At 42.1% G+C, this 14085-nt stretch overlaps 2 protein-coding genes across 3 annotated transcripts in view; both read right to left on the bottom strand.

Annotated features, from left to right (window-relative positions):
• The window catches only part of LOC138209936 (protein MTSS 1-like), a 38328-nt gene extending 35122 nt beyond the window's left edge, over window positions 1-3206 (bottom strand). The window contains 1 exon segment of the mRNA XM_069168747.1: window positions 2789-3206. Coding sequence (XP_069024848.1) covers window positions 2789-2860 — 72 coding nt within the window. The 5' untranslated portion in view covers window positions 2861-3206.
• A 5690-nt stretch (window positions 3207-8896) lies between these two features.
• Window positions 8897-14050, bottom strand: LOC138209937 (secretagogin-like). 2 transcript variants are annotated; one of them, XM_069168748.1, is made up of 11 exons: window positions 13801-14050; window positions 13172-13242; window positions 12363-12458; window positions 12131-12220; window positions 11496-11552; window positions 11002-11079; window positions 10870-10925; window positions 10656-10701; window positions 10448-10507; window positions 10068-10136; window positions 8897-9404 (listed from the first exon to the last, which is right to left on the bottom strand). In XM_069168748.1, the coding sequence occupies exons 1-11, from the start codon at window positions 13964-13966 to the stop codon at window positions 9279-9281; spliced, it is 915 nt and encodes a 304-aa protein (XP_069024849.1). In that variant the 5' UTR covers window positions 13967-14050; the 3' UTR covers window positions 8897-9278. The 2 variants fall into 2 exon arrangements, with proteins under 2 accessions (XP_069024849.1, XP_069024850.1); XM_069168749.1 differs by lacking the exon at window positions 12363-12458.
• Between the last annotated feature and the right edge of the window lie 35 nt (window positions 14051-14085).

The following is a 14085-nucleotide window of genomic DNA, read 5'->3' as shown; positions in this document are numbered from 1 at the left end:
TGGCTGCTGCAGTGGATTTTAGATGCACGAGAGGATGACGGAAACAAAAAGAGGAGGAGGAAGAAGGAGGGAGGTGAAGAAGACGAGGAAAGGGAGATAAAGAGGTGGAGGAGGACGAAGAGGAGGACAATAACAAAAGGGTGGTGGAAGAAGAAAAGAGGAAAGAAATTTAAATAGAGAAAGAAAGAGAAATAAAAAGAGGGATGGACAGAAAGAAAAGGAGGAGAACAGGAAAAAGGAAAAGAGTGAGGAGAAGAAAATGGGCGTCAGGATGACGAGCAGAGAGGAGGAGGACGAGGAGAAGGAGGAGGAGGAGAAGGAGAAGGAGGAGGGATAACTACTAGAAGGAGAGAAGAAGAACAAGAAGAGGGCGTGGCAGATTTCCAAGACCTCCTCCTGTGAACCAACACCTGTTAGAAACCACCTGTCTGTTAAGGTGTCACCATGGAAACAGGTGGTAGTAGGCCCGCTCCTCCCCCCTCCCCCTCCCCCTTCCAGCCCAACCAGCACTTTTGGTTACTTGTGAGGACGCTGGAGTCTTACCAGCTATTAACGCTGACCTGCAGAGACATAATCCTCCTGCTGAGCTGCTCCGTCACTCTCAGCTCCGACTTCATCTCACACTTCTTTCAAATACAGACGCGACCAGGCGGGTTTGTTTGTTTTCTTCACCTCCACCTCCGACTAAAACCTGCCTCGCCGCTGCTGACTCTTACAAATACGACTTGACAGACGAGCATATTTTTGAAGTTAAATTAAATTAATTTCTGAACTAGATTGTGGAGATATTAGTTGGTGTTTTTATGTCTGATTTTATTAATAAGTCTTAGAATGTAACTGTACGCAGACTGTACACTCATCTGTTGTGTCTCTTTAAAAATAAATCACTGTGTCTCACTAAAGGGAACCCGACTAAATATACTCTATAAGCACTGAATCTGCAACCCGGTATCACTGCAAAACGGGAAATAGACAAGCCGGGTTCACTACAGGAAAACGTGAAATAGACACACCGGGTTCACTACAGGAAAACGTGAAATAGACACGCTGGGTTCACTACAGGAAAACGTGAAATAGACACGCCGGGTTCACTACAGGAAAACGTGAAATAGACACGCCGGGTTCACTACAGGAAAACGTGAAATAGACACGCTGGGTTCACTACAGGAAAACGTGAAATAGACACGCTGGGTTCACTACAGGAAAACGTGAAATAGACACGCCGGGTTCACTACAGGAAAACGTGAAATAGACACGCTGGGTTCACTACAGGAAAACGTGAAATAGACACACCGGGTTCACTACAGGAAAACGTGAAATAGACACGCTGGGTTCACTACAGGAAAACGTGAAATAGACACGCCGGGTTCACTACAGGAAAACGTGAAATAGACACGCCGGGTTCACTACAGGAAAACGTGAAATAGACACGCTGGGTTCACTACAGGAAAACGTGAAATAGACACGCTGGGTTCACTACAGGAAAACGTGAAATAGACACACCGGGTTCACTACAGGAAAACGTGAAATAGACACGCCGGGTTCACTACAGGAAAACGTGAAATAGACACGCCGGGTCCACCACAGAAAAACGTGAAATAGACACACTGAAGAAGAAGAGGCATGTTTTTGTCTTTTTACTTCAAATGTGGTGCTGCAGATCACGACAGATGTGAACCAAGGGGGGGGTCAAAGGTCACATTTTTATGATGAAGTAGTACATCTTAACTGTAAACATACTACATGCAACAGTAGAGTCACTCTGACTTGTTGCTAAGCAACATAAAAACTGTCAGCTCTTCATGGTTGAATTCTGACTTTCAGTATGACACATGAAAACTGTCACTGTTTAAAACTTAACGTTACACATAAGCAACACAGCAGTGTGTTATTTTGATTTATTTGTTTATTTTTTATTTAAATATATATTGTATATGGCAGCTGAAGTCAAAAGTGACCCAAATAAAATATGGGTCAGATTTACCTTCATATTATCAAACACTGGAGAAACCTCAGAAGTTATTATTTTATATCTAAAGACCAAATTCACCATCAAATCTTTGCGTTTGATACTAAAACAGGAAGTTTGACTTGATGCTCATCTGATTCAAACAACTTTCACCATCATTCTTTTAAATTTTCACTTTTTTTTTCTTGATAATTGATATTGTTGATTATCCAGTCATCAAAATAGCTCCCTATTGATCTACTGACTGATTAATAAGCGGAAGCTTTTATGTTTTACGCAAAGAAAAAGTGATTGTTTGTAATTTGTGGGTTGTAAAATTTGAAAAAGATATATTGACATTAAAGTTTCTGTTCCATCACGTCAATACATCTTTTTTTTTCATTTAAAAAAAACAGATTTCTCTCCTTATAAAATCAAAATCTGTCCACCCAGCATCATTAACATCCTTTTAAGGATAAAAACAAAACAAAAACATGACAACTTATTGCACTTCATTGTTGTGTGGATCTCCTGCAGCGTCACTGCACTGCTGTCAATCATCCCCGACAGTCGGTGTATTAGTAGCCTGCAGCTGTGTTTGCTCACCATGCAGGATGAAGATGGGTTTACATGCTGCACTCAGAGAGCTGCAGGCGTTCACATTGTTGAAAATCACCCCCTCCTCCCCCCTTCCTGGATAATTAGTAAATTAATGATGTCTCGTGCAGTTCTCCAATTACAGCGACAGGATGTGCAGGATCTGTTTCCTTTAATATTTCATGTTTCGACTTTCAATCCCAGATGAGAGATATGAAGTAATAAATGTTTCCTTCGTGTTACCTTCATGTCTCCGATGACAGTCTGGAAGAGCCCCCCCAGCGCGCTGCACTCCCTCTCCATCACCGTCTCCATCTTCAGCAACGGCGTCAACGGAAATAAAAAAAAACAACCACACACACACACACTGTCACTGGCAGGCTGTGTGGTCCATAAAGGAAACAAACGAGATCAGGTGGTGTTGTTTTTTTAAGGTGGAGCAGGCTCAGCCTCGCGCTGCTGCCGCAGGGTTTCCCCGGTTGGAGGAGCGCAGGACGCGGACAGAAGCGGCGGCGGCGCCGGTTAGTTCCCACTCAGCGCGGATAAATCCCACCATGGCTGCAGGAGAAGAGGCATGTTGGATCCGGAGAGGTGACTGACAGGCAGGGAAGAGGCTCAACTTTACGCACCGAGCGGCTCCTCCGAGCGACACTGAGGGAAGGCGAGCCGCGGGAGCGCGCCTGGAAGTGTCGGGGAAGCGCGTTGGCAGCGTGGCCCCGCCCTCAGCTGAGGAGGCGTCTTTTCATAATGGAGAGTAGGCTGTTGTCACGTGATAGCGCCAGGAAATTAGAGGAGGAAATAAAGTTGTGGACAAAGACACCGCAGGATCCAAAAAAATCTAACAAATCTTCATTTAATTTCTTTTTTATTTTAAATGTCATTTTCACGTTTTTTTTTTTTTTTTTTTTTATCTTCCTTTATATCTTTTTTTTATGAGAAGCACTGCGTGTAATTATTCTACTGTAAATCTTTGTTTTAGCTGCATCTCTTGTATGAAAGGTGCTTTACAAATATAGTTTATTATTATTATTATTATTGTTATAACAAATATATATATATAAATCCATACTGATATACAAGAGAACTCATGATAAAAAAGAAAGAAATTATGTCAGAAAAATAAGAATCCATTTAGTTTCACAGAAATGACATTATTTTAAATTATATTGAATAATAAAAATTATATAATTTAGTAAAATACACAAATGCAATAAAAGTAATATGAAATACTGTGTCCAATGTGTATCTAATTGGTCTATCTACAGGTACATTTTTTCATTGTCACACTGCAGCGTAACTCCTCAAGTCAGGATATCTAAGAAGCTAAAGTTTGGATTTATTCAGATATATTCAGTAATTTAAAGTCAGTGGGTATAAAAGTGGGCTCATAATTTTAGACAGTAAAGTGTTTCAGTAATTTGAACCTCGGTGATCACTCAGATATTTGAAACTACGTCGCCACCTAGCGACCATTTCACTGAACTATTTGTAAAAAGATCAAACGGTCGACGGTGAAGCTTGAAGAGAAGATGTCGCCTGAATTCTGATCTGCCTGAAATTTATGAACAAAAATAATCACAGTAGAATCACTTTTTATATTTTTCTCCCTGAGACGTGTGAAAGCTGTTAAACTACATAATGAGCTGATTTAAAAGGGTCTTTTGTTTTCTTCCATTTTCATTGATATATATATATAAAAAAAAAAACATTACTGGATTTTTTTTTTTTTTTTTTTTTCCACTCAGATTTAAAAGCTACAATTATCATAAATACAACATTGCTCGTGACTTCATCTCTCGGCAGAAACTATGCTCGATCTGTCGGTAACATCTGGTTAGATCTGACCGAGTGCAGATAAATGTGTGCACCTGCGCTTCCTATTTATTCTCGTCTATATCAGTGAGGATTTTTCCCATCAGATTTTGCATTTATATGAACATAGCGTGAGGAAAACACCAAAGTCAAACCGATGCTCGCACACTTTTTTTCACGCTCTCTGTTCGGGTACATCTTTGCTGAGATTTTTGCTCATAACTGCTGAGGCAGGAAGTGGAAAAGATATGGTAATTATAGGAACTTTTGATGGGAAGCAAATTGGAAGTTAGTAACTCTTATCGGTCCAGAATTGAAGACTCTGCTGGTATTCAGTGCTGGATTTTATCCAAATGGCCACAAAGAGAGTTTAATAATCTCAGTTATGGTTTGATTACCTAAAAGGGCCTGCTGGGAACAGTGCAGGCCAACTGCAAACAGCAAAGAGATGCAAAACTGCAAAGAGAGACATGATCACAAAGAGAAGCAGAATGTGGCATTGCTGGCAAATTTGAACCAGAACCAAAGTAGGGTTCATTTTAATTATTTTTAAAATGGATTTTAGACCATTAATACTAAAAAAAAACAAGATGCTCTTCATGCCCTGAAAAACAACAACTGATGGTCGACCATGCGAGCAGACTTTGAGGACCAGAGTGAGTAACCAACCGGTTTGTTGGCAGACGATCTGGGATCAGATGGTGACGCTGACAGCATCAGGCAGTTAAAGTCGTCATTTTAACCACAGACACGCTGCTTAATGACGGGGAGAAACAACACACACTGAACACACCAGTCAGAGCCCAGAGGAGGAAAAAGCCAGTCATTATCTCCCCAAACAGGAGGAGACAAAACTAATAACAGCTATCAGTGGAGGAGGAAGAAAAGCAGTGGGAGGAAAGTTCAGACAAAGACCACCAGAACGACAATTTAAAGCATCCAACATCAAGTTCAAAAGGAATTTTATGAATGTCTTCATAAACTCTGCATTTGTTGTTAATTTCTCCATTAACATCCAGATAAAGTAACTTTAAAACAAAACTTATGGCCCATGTAGAGATAAGCAGACATTTTAAGGAATTTTTGGGGGCTGAGAAAGTAAATACTTCCTGTAACAGTTGGATTGAATTTAGAGAAAAAGAAGAAATCAAGTACAAACCCCCCCCCCCCCCCAAAAAAAAAAAGCAACAGTTTGCCAAAGTACTTCCAATTCTACAACATAAACCAACCTCCTCTTATCCTCCTTGAGAAAAAGAGTCCTCAATGAAAAGCAGCTGTTTGCCAAGCAGAGATTCAAATTCACAGTTTCAGACTCTTGATGGTGATCTCTGTCATTTCCCAACAAGTGACCACCTGCCTCTTTGTTTCCAGTTGGGTATCTGATTGGTTTTACATCCTAGTTGGACTGTTGAAACTCATGTTCCCCCCACACTGCTCTTGGAGGAGACCATTAAGACGAACATGTACAAGTGGTCACTGTTTTAGTATAAACTAATGCCATTAGAAATTTCAACCAAGCTTGAGCTGCCAACATTTATTAAATCCTACGAGGAACTCTGTTCAAAACCAAATTGGATACCGTTTAAAGTGTAGCGCAGTACACCAAACTTGGGAAAAAGGAAAAGGGGTTTAAATGACACCAATAGACGGGAAGTGCAGTTCAAAGTGCTTTATTGAATTTCACAAAAAAAGTTGACACCAGGACTGAGTGTCCAGAGAGGTCAGGTACCTGAGAACAGAAAGTTTAGGAGTATTCAGTCTGCCTTGACAAATAAATGCTTATTGACTAAAGCCAAATCCCTTCCCGTAACAAAAGTTCTTGATCTTTTGTAAAAGAAAAGTTTACTTACAGCAAGGATACCTAAGGTTGACAATATTTGTTATAGACTGGTGCCAGTTGCTGCCATCTGTGCTGGTACCCGGATGCCTGTGGAACTGGTCGAAAACCTCTGATTCATTCGTGGGTAAAAGCCAGAGGACTGTCTGACAGACTCAGGAGAAAAGTCCCAAATTCCAGCTTTAGTTTGGAGAACACCTGGCTGCTGGGGCTTGGCCGGGTAGGCAGGCTGCCGGGGGTAGGCGGGCTGCTGCTGCGGCTTGGCCGGGTAGGCAGGATGCTGTTGCGGCGGCTTGGCCGGGTAGGCGGGCTGCCGGGGGTAGGCGGGCTGCCGCTGCGGCTGGGCCGGGTAGGTGGGATGCTGTAGCTTGGCCAGGTAGGCAGGCTGCCGGGGGTAGGCGGGCTGCCACTGCGGCTGGGCCGGGTAGGTGGGATGCTGTGGCTTGGCCGGGTAGGCAGGCTGCCGGGGGTAGGCGGGCTGCACCTGGGCCGGGTAGGCGGGATGCTGCGGCTGCGGCTGGGCCGGGTAGGTGGGATGCTGCGGCTTGGCCGGGTAGGTGCGCTGCTGGGGGTAGGCGGGCTGCGGCTGGGCCGGGTAGGTGGGATGCTGCGGCTGCGGCGGGTAGGTGCGCTGCCGGGGGTAGGCGGGCTGCGGCTGGGCCGGGTAGGCGGGATGCTGCGGCTGCGGCTGGGCCGGGTAGGTGGGATGCTGCGGCTTGGCCGGGTAGGTGCGCTGCCGGGGGTAGGCGGGCTGCGGCTGGGCCGGGTAGGTGGGATGCTGCGGCTGGGCCGGGTAGGTGCGCTGCCGGGGGTAGGCAGGCTGTGGCTGGGCCGGGTAGGCGGGATGCTGCGGCTGGGCCGGGTAGGTGCGCTGCCGGGGGTAGGCGGGCTGCGGCTGGGCCGGGTAGGTGCGCTGCCGGGGGTAGGCGGGCTGCGGCTGGGCCGGGTAGGTCAGCTTCTGGGGGTAAGTGGGCTGCTGCGGCTTGGCCGGGGGCTCCTGCATCTCAATTGCAAAACTTGAAACTATATTTGACTTCAGGCCGTGTCCAGTCTGGGGGCCAACAAAATCCCACATGCCAGGTTTTGTCTGGGGAACAACCTTCACGTTGGTTTGAGAATGTGGCTGCTGTGGGTTCAGTCTTTGGATCGAGACCCCTGAGTCGGGCCTGTAAGTAGAAACACTTCCTTGTTGACTGTAACTATCTACTGGCCCACCATGAAACCTGCTGTAACCTCCGGGCCTGGCTGCACCGGCGGGGTTATAGCTCACAGATGAACCTCTTTCAGGGAATCGGTAGCGACCAAAATAACCTTCTGGCTGTGCAAAGCCTTCATAACTGGAAGAAGCAGGTTTGTCATCATCCAGGAAATGCTCAGCGGGCTCAAAGTAAGGTTTGAGGTTGTTGTTGCCTCCACTTCTGTAGCTGAATGCTAGAAAAGAGAAACATTTAAAAATAAAAAGGTCAACCCTTGAGCTCGTAAACAGAACTAGAGTTTGTTCGGTGTGGTGTGAATGGTTACCGTTAGCGTGGTGCCCAAAGGCTAACAGTGAGAGCAACAGCATCCTGGGAAACAAAGAACATGTGAGCAGAACCAAACAAGGTGCACCAAACTACATGTCCACCAAAATATAGACAAGCAACTTCACCTCACACCAAATCCAGACAACATTTCGTATTTCAAAATCCAGCAGCCTTGCAGACCATCAGCTGACAGGACGCAAACAACACTGTTTCAACTTCCTGCTGCAGATGGTCCCTTTTTAAGTGTCGGGACCTGCAGTCGACCAATCACAGCTCGGCACTGACGAGCCGTAATCAGAATCAGGTTGGAGGGATCGTCAGAGTTCCTCTTCGGCAACCTGGTCAGGTGTTTGCACTTCATGCTAATCATCAAAGTGAGAGCCAATCACTTGTGTGATTCACACTCCGCAGCAGAAGGAGGCGGTATTGAGTCGGCAAACTGGATGTCAACCGCTGTGAAACAAGAAGAACCGCTCCACTTTTCACTGCAGTTAGTAGATTTGTTTCACATGTTTTTCACCGGTCTGTAATTGGTGGTTTCTGTTTTATTGAGTTTTTTTTTTTACATAAAACATAAACATAAAAAAGGGGGTTAAACCAGGATTAATCCGGGATGAATTAAACCTGAATTATAATGCTAACTATGCTAAAAATATAACAAAGCAAAATACATGCCCATTGCAATGTGTTTTATATCAGTAAATATATATCTTTATATCTGTCTGTATCCATATCTATATATCTATATATATATATAGATATTATATATATATAAGAAACAACTAGGTAGATGTTTTTACATGAGCAAATAAAATAAATAATCAGACTCCTTTGATTGGAAGTTTTTTTTGTGATGTCATCCTGTATCCTGCGTTACCATGGTTGCTAAATGATTTACATTCCTGAACTGTTGATTAACTGCAACGGCTGAATATTACAGGGTTGTTGTGTTTTCTTTCAGACTCTTTCATTGTGCAACAAATTCTAGAAAGTAAAAGCATTGCAACATTTTTTTTTTTGTCGTATGAGAGTATAGATTTTTCTGCAATTCGTCTTCAATTCTTTAAGTAGGAATGGATATATTTTACACAGTATTTGTATTGTTTTTAAAAGGAGAAAGAAACAGCTGACATACATTTGATTTTTACTTTTTATTTGACAATAAAATCATGCAGACTGTTTCTGATCGTTTACTATATATATCATATGTTACCACATTACAAAAAAAGCATCATCATAAGACAGCAGTTTAAATATAATTTTTTTTTGCATCTTATAACTGAAAACTACATTAAAGTCACAGATTCACATTTTAATGCACATTATGTTTTACCCTGAAATCCAGAAAATGATATTCAATTATTGTTAAGTTAACAGAGATCAAATATATTAACACGAATGGCATTTTAGCATCAAATTTAGAGTCATTATACTTTCAAAATTTGTGATGAGACAAAGTAGTGTGGAGACAAAATGAAGCAGAGAGCAACAGAAAAAAAACAAAGAAGAAGAAAGTGAAAATGAGACGAAGATCCGGTGTTGTGGACGAGTCTGGCGCCCGTTAGCAGAGTTTGAGGCCGAGGCAGAGAGCCAGCTCGTTCTTCTGGATCTTTCCGTCTCCGTTGATGTCGCAGTGGCCCATTAAGGCTTTCTTGAACCGGTCCAGGTCCGTTCCGCTGATGCTGGGCTGTCGAGAGTAAAGGTCATAGGTCAACCGCTGAGTTCATCCTCAGTGGATCAAAAACGTGTTGGAAAAACAAATATATTCAAAAAATATCAGTACTTGCCCTAATAAGATGATGTAACGTGATACTTCCTGTGGATGTCACAATAAGAGTTTCCTGAAAATCTTTTAATGTGTTTAATAGGCTTCTTAAAAAGTACAATTGAATTAAACCTTATAAGTTAGAGATGTTTCATAATGTCTCGGTTTTCTCTTCAGTTGAGGTAAATAAATATTTTGACAAGTTAATGTATTTTTTTTTAGCCCTCTGCTCTGGATTACAGATGGAAATCAGCTTTTAGTTTTATATATGGTACAATAAATGTAATATACATTATCTCTGCTAAATTAACAATTAAAAATTTTTTTTTTTATTTTTTTATTAAACACATACAGAAAAATATCTCGGTCATAACAACAACCGTTTTTCCTTTTGTATTTGTAGGATCAAAGTGTTTCGACCAACAATATTTGTATGTTTAGTATTTGACAGCCAATAAGATTTAAATTCATTTTGTCTTTTAGAGTTTAAATTGGAGAAAAAGCCTCCAGAATAAAACGTCCGACTGTTGAATGGAAGAAGCTCACAGACGCTTTGGAAAAACACACGACAAGACAAAGTTTCACCTTCACCAGCTCCATCATGTCTTTGACAAAACCGTCCACCTCAGGACCCTCCAGGGCTCCTGTCTGACTCTACACACACACACACACACACACACACACACACACACACACACACACACACACACACACACACACACACACACACACACACGGAAAAACTTCAGAATGTCAATTTTAAGATCGATAAATCACAACATAATCATTTTCAGTGAGTTGATATTCAGAATATTCTCCAACAAATGTATAAAATGACTGAACGATATAACAGTTTTATCATCAGGACGTGGTGCAAATCATCTAACCAACCGTTCTGTCTGGTCTTAGAATAAATTATTATAAATCATTATTAAACATAGCAGAGGAATTAAAACAGAACTTACGACGTCATAGTGAGCGAATATCTTCTCAAAGTCCCTTTTTCTGTCGTCCTGACTGCAGGCCTGAAAAACAACAAAAACAAACACAGAACATTTCTATTAAAGCAGCTGCATGAAAATTTACTGGATTGTGTTAAAAAAGGGGCGTTTGTAAAACGTGTTTCTCTTTACAGTTTAATCAATATTTCAAATGTAAAATGATTAAACTTACATCCAGCTTAAACTTCAGCAGGAAGTTTTCTTTCAGGGACAAAATTCTGAAAAAAAAGAAACAAACAAGCAACTTTTTTTTTCGAAACAATAACTGATGTTGTTTTCTGGACTACAAAACATCCACAAATGAGAGTAGGGCGTGGCTTTAGGACCCTGCGGACACCCTGACCCGCCTCCCCTCCTCCCTGGTCACGTGACACTGATGGCCGTACCTGGCCAGGTCGTTTAGGTCCAGTCGGCCGTCTCTGTTCTTGTCAAACATCTTCATCTGCAGGAAGTGAAACAGACAATTAGTGACGAGCAGCTCTAGCCCCCTCCTTCCTGCCCCCCCGCCGGCCGGTTACCATGGTGACAGTGTACTCCTCCAGCTTTCCAGGCGTCACGGACTTCCCGTGTTGGAGGAACAGGTCCTGAAGGAAACCCTGAAAAGGGAGATCAAATAAAACACCTTAAAACTGCAAATATCAAAGGTTTTGTTTTTTTTATCCTCAAAACATTTTATTAAGAGCCAAAAAATATGAACAAATGAGTGTTTTCGTTTTGGTAAATTCAGTTTCTAAAAACTAAGCATTTCTGTTATTAGTTTTTTACAGGAAGACATTTCTGTGACTCAAATGTCAAATAAAACGTACTTATTGACTCTGTAAACAACAGATTTGTAAACAAGTCTCGGTTAAGTTTTGAAAGTCCGGTTAGTTTTATCGGCCCGGAGGTCGTCGTTTTCTGCTGACGCAGCTTTTTGGAGTTATTTCTCCGACACAGAACGAATTATTCAAACAGAATCCTCTTATTTTTCTTTAAAGGCAGTTTTATGTGAAAACATACGTTTAAAATCTACCTTGAGCTCGACGGCTGAGATGTAGCCGCTGCTGTCCGTGTCGTAGTTTCTCCAGATCTACAAAACAAACACAAAAATACAAATAAAATTAAAAAGAAATGTTGTCCTGAAGGTGGCGCCAGAGACGTCCCGACGAGTCCATATACAACCTAAATTCTCATAACAGTCAACATATTCGATCATATTTGTTGTTTAAAAGCATAAATTTCTCTTCTTGGTCATTAAATTGGAAGCAAATATGATTTTTTTTTTTTAAAGAGCCAATCGAATTGATTTCAGAAATAAATATAGTTACACAACGTCTTCATGAAGTAAACAACAAAAAGGGCTGAAAACTCTTTATTATTTATGAAATGCTGTCTACAGACGAGAGCCGACTCCCGACGTGACCACGTTAGGATTTAGTCGTTGTTGTCGTGACAACGCCGGCAGCAAATTCTTCTGCAGGCGTCTGATTGGTCCCCAAATTCATCAAATAATTAGGTTTTATTGCATTTGATTATGAAGTGATGAATATCGTGTATCCGTTGCGTCGTCTTTGAACCGACGTCAGCGGCTTCAGGTTTTCCCCGTTTTGTTTGTTTTTCTTCTCGTGCACACAGCTCACCGTCACCTCGTTGACCTTTGACCCTCACCCTCATGAACTCCACGCTGTTGTCCAGCGGCGTCTCTCGGCGGAACAGAAGCAGGAAGTTCTCCTCGTCGGGCAGCATCGCGGCGGCCAGCTGCAACGACAAACGTTATCGATTTATTTATTTTATTTTCACATGCAAACGTTTTTTTTTTTTTTTTTAAATCTCAGCTGAAATCTTTTTGTTCCGTTTCGTTGACATTTTGTAATTCGGTACGTCAGACGTCGATCGTAACCTCGTGGATCTGCAGACGTCCGTCGGCCGCAGGTTCGCCAGCGGACGTGAATCTTTGTCTCAGTCTTCTGAGTTGGTCCTCCGTGATCTCCTCCGTCTGAAACCATCATCACGTCATACGTATCAGCTCTCGTTATTATTACGTTATGAAAAAGCGCAACGTTTACTTTGAGAAGTAAAGTCAGGAATTTGTCCCAATAAATCTCGACTCTGGTGGAACACAAAGCTGTTGCCGTGACAACAGACGATGCTTCAAATCTGGACGTTGCTATAGAGAAGCCACCGATTGTGAAAAGGTATAATATCATCATTTTTGCCTTTTAGATATTTGTGCAAAACTTTGTCATAATTAGCGAACTAATTCTTGCGTTCTGGCCACAAATGTGTTTTTGTTGTGAGGTCACACTGACCTTTGACCTTTGACCCCCCCAGATTATAATCAGCTCATTCTTCATTTTGAGCAAAAAATTTGAAGTAAGTTCCCCTTTGAGATATTAAAATGACCGAGAATCGACTGACGGACATAACGCCGTCGGTCACGTCTGTCGCCGTCGGCAACACATTAAAGTCAAACTGGTGTTTTTTTCATTTACAGTTTTTCAGGAAAAGCTCATCGCTGCTCGTATTAATTGATAAAGAAAATATAATGCAACCTCAAGTTTGATAGTTTCAAGTTTTTCCATGAATGAAGATGTTGGAACGTTTCTGACTGCGGCGCCCTCTAGTGGCAGTATTTATAAAAGACACGAAAGACAGAAAAAACATCCATACGTACGTGAGAGTTATTCTACCAAACAAAACAGAGTTCACCTTCATCCCCAGATTCAACATCACGTGTTGGAAGAAGTCGTCCAGCTGAGCTCCTTCGATGAAGCCGACATCTAAAACACGCAATAAAATACGCAGCGTCGGGAATTAAAAGCTTTAATAAGACACCGCTAAACTCCGAAGTTCATGTTTTCTTTTTGAAAAGAAAGAGTTTGGTCATTTTTCTTATAGTTTATTTTTTTTAAAAAGGTTTTTCCGTCGAGATGTTTCGGTTTTAAACGTGAGAACAGATGTGTGTTTCCTTCGACAGCCAAACATCAGGAGTTCAGATGGAATATTTAACGCTGTTTATTTACACAGATGATCAGGCCGTGAATGTTTCTGTGAGTTTTCACTTTTGGCAAATAAGAGATTCTTCATTTATTTTTAAATATAAATTGTTTCCTACAACATCTGGATGCATCTTGAAGAGGCTGCACATCATGTTAAGGTCAAATAAATAAATAAATCACAGCTGTCAGTTCCCATAACAATATTTTGTTGTTCTTTACAAGGTTGTTTTTTTTTAAATATTTGAAACACTACAAAAAAAACCGCCACATTATTCAGTTTATTTTTTATATATTAAATATAAAGACTTAAAATGTGTTAAAAGATGTTTGATTTCTCACCGTCTTTGTCGAAACGTTGCCAGATCTGTAAAAAACCTGCAGCGTCCAGGTTGTCCATGCTGCTGTCCACGGTGCTGTCCACGCTGCTGTCCACGGTGCTGTCCATGCTGCTGTCCACGGTGCTGTCCACGCTGCTGTCCACGGTGCTGTCCATGCTGCTGTCCATGCTGCTGTCCACGCTGCTGTCCACGGTGCTGTCCACGCTGCTGTCCACGCTGCTGTCCACGGTGCTGAAGGAGACCCGACCACAGGCCGAGCCGAGGGGACGACAGGACGGAGGAAACG

Source organism: Embiotoca jacksoni, unplaced genomic scaffold (genome assembly GCF_022577435.1).
Source record: "Embiotoca jacksoni isolate LCO1_2020_lvr unplaced genomic scaffold, fEmbJac1.0.p SCAF_41, whole genome shotgun sequence".
Lineage (NCBI taxonomy): Eukaryota > Metazoa > Chordata > Actinopteri > Embiotocidae > Embiotoca > Embiotoca jacksoni.
This window is presented reverse-complemented; position numbering and strand designations above follow the sequence as displayed.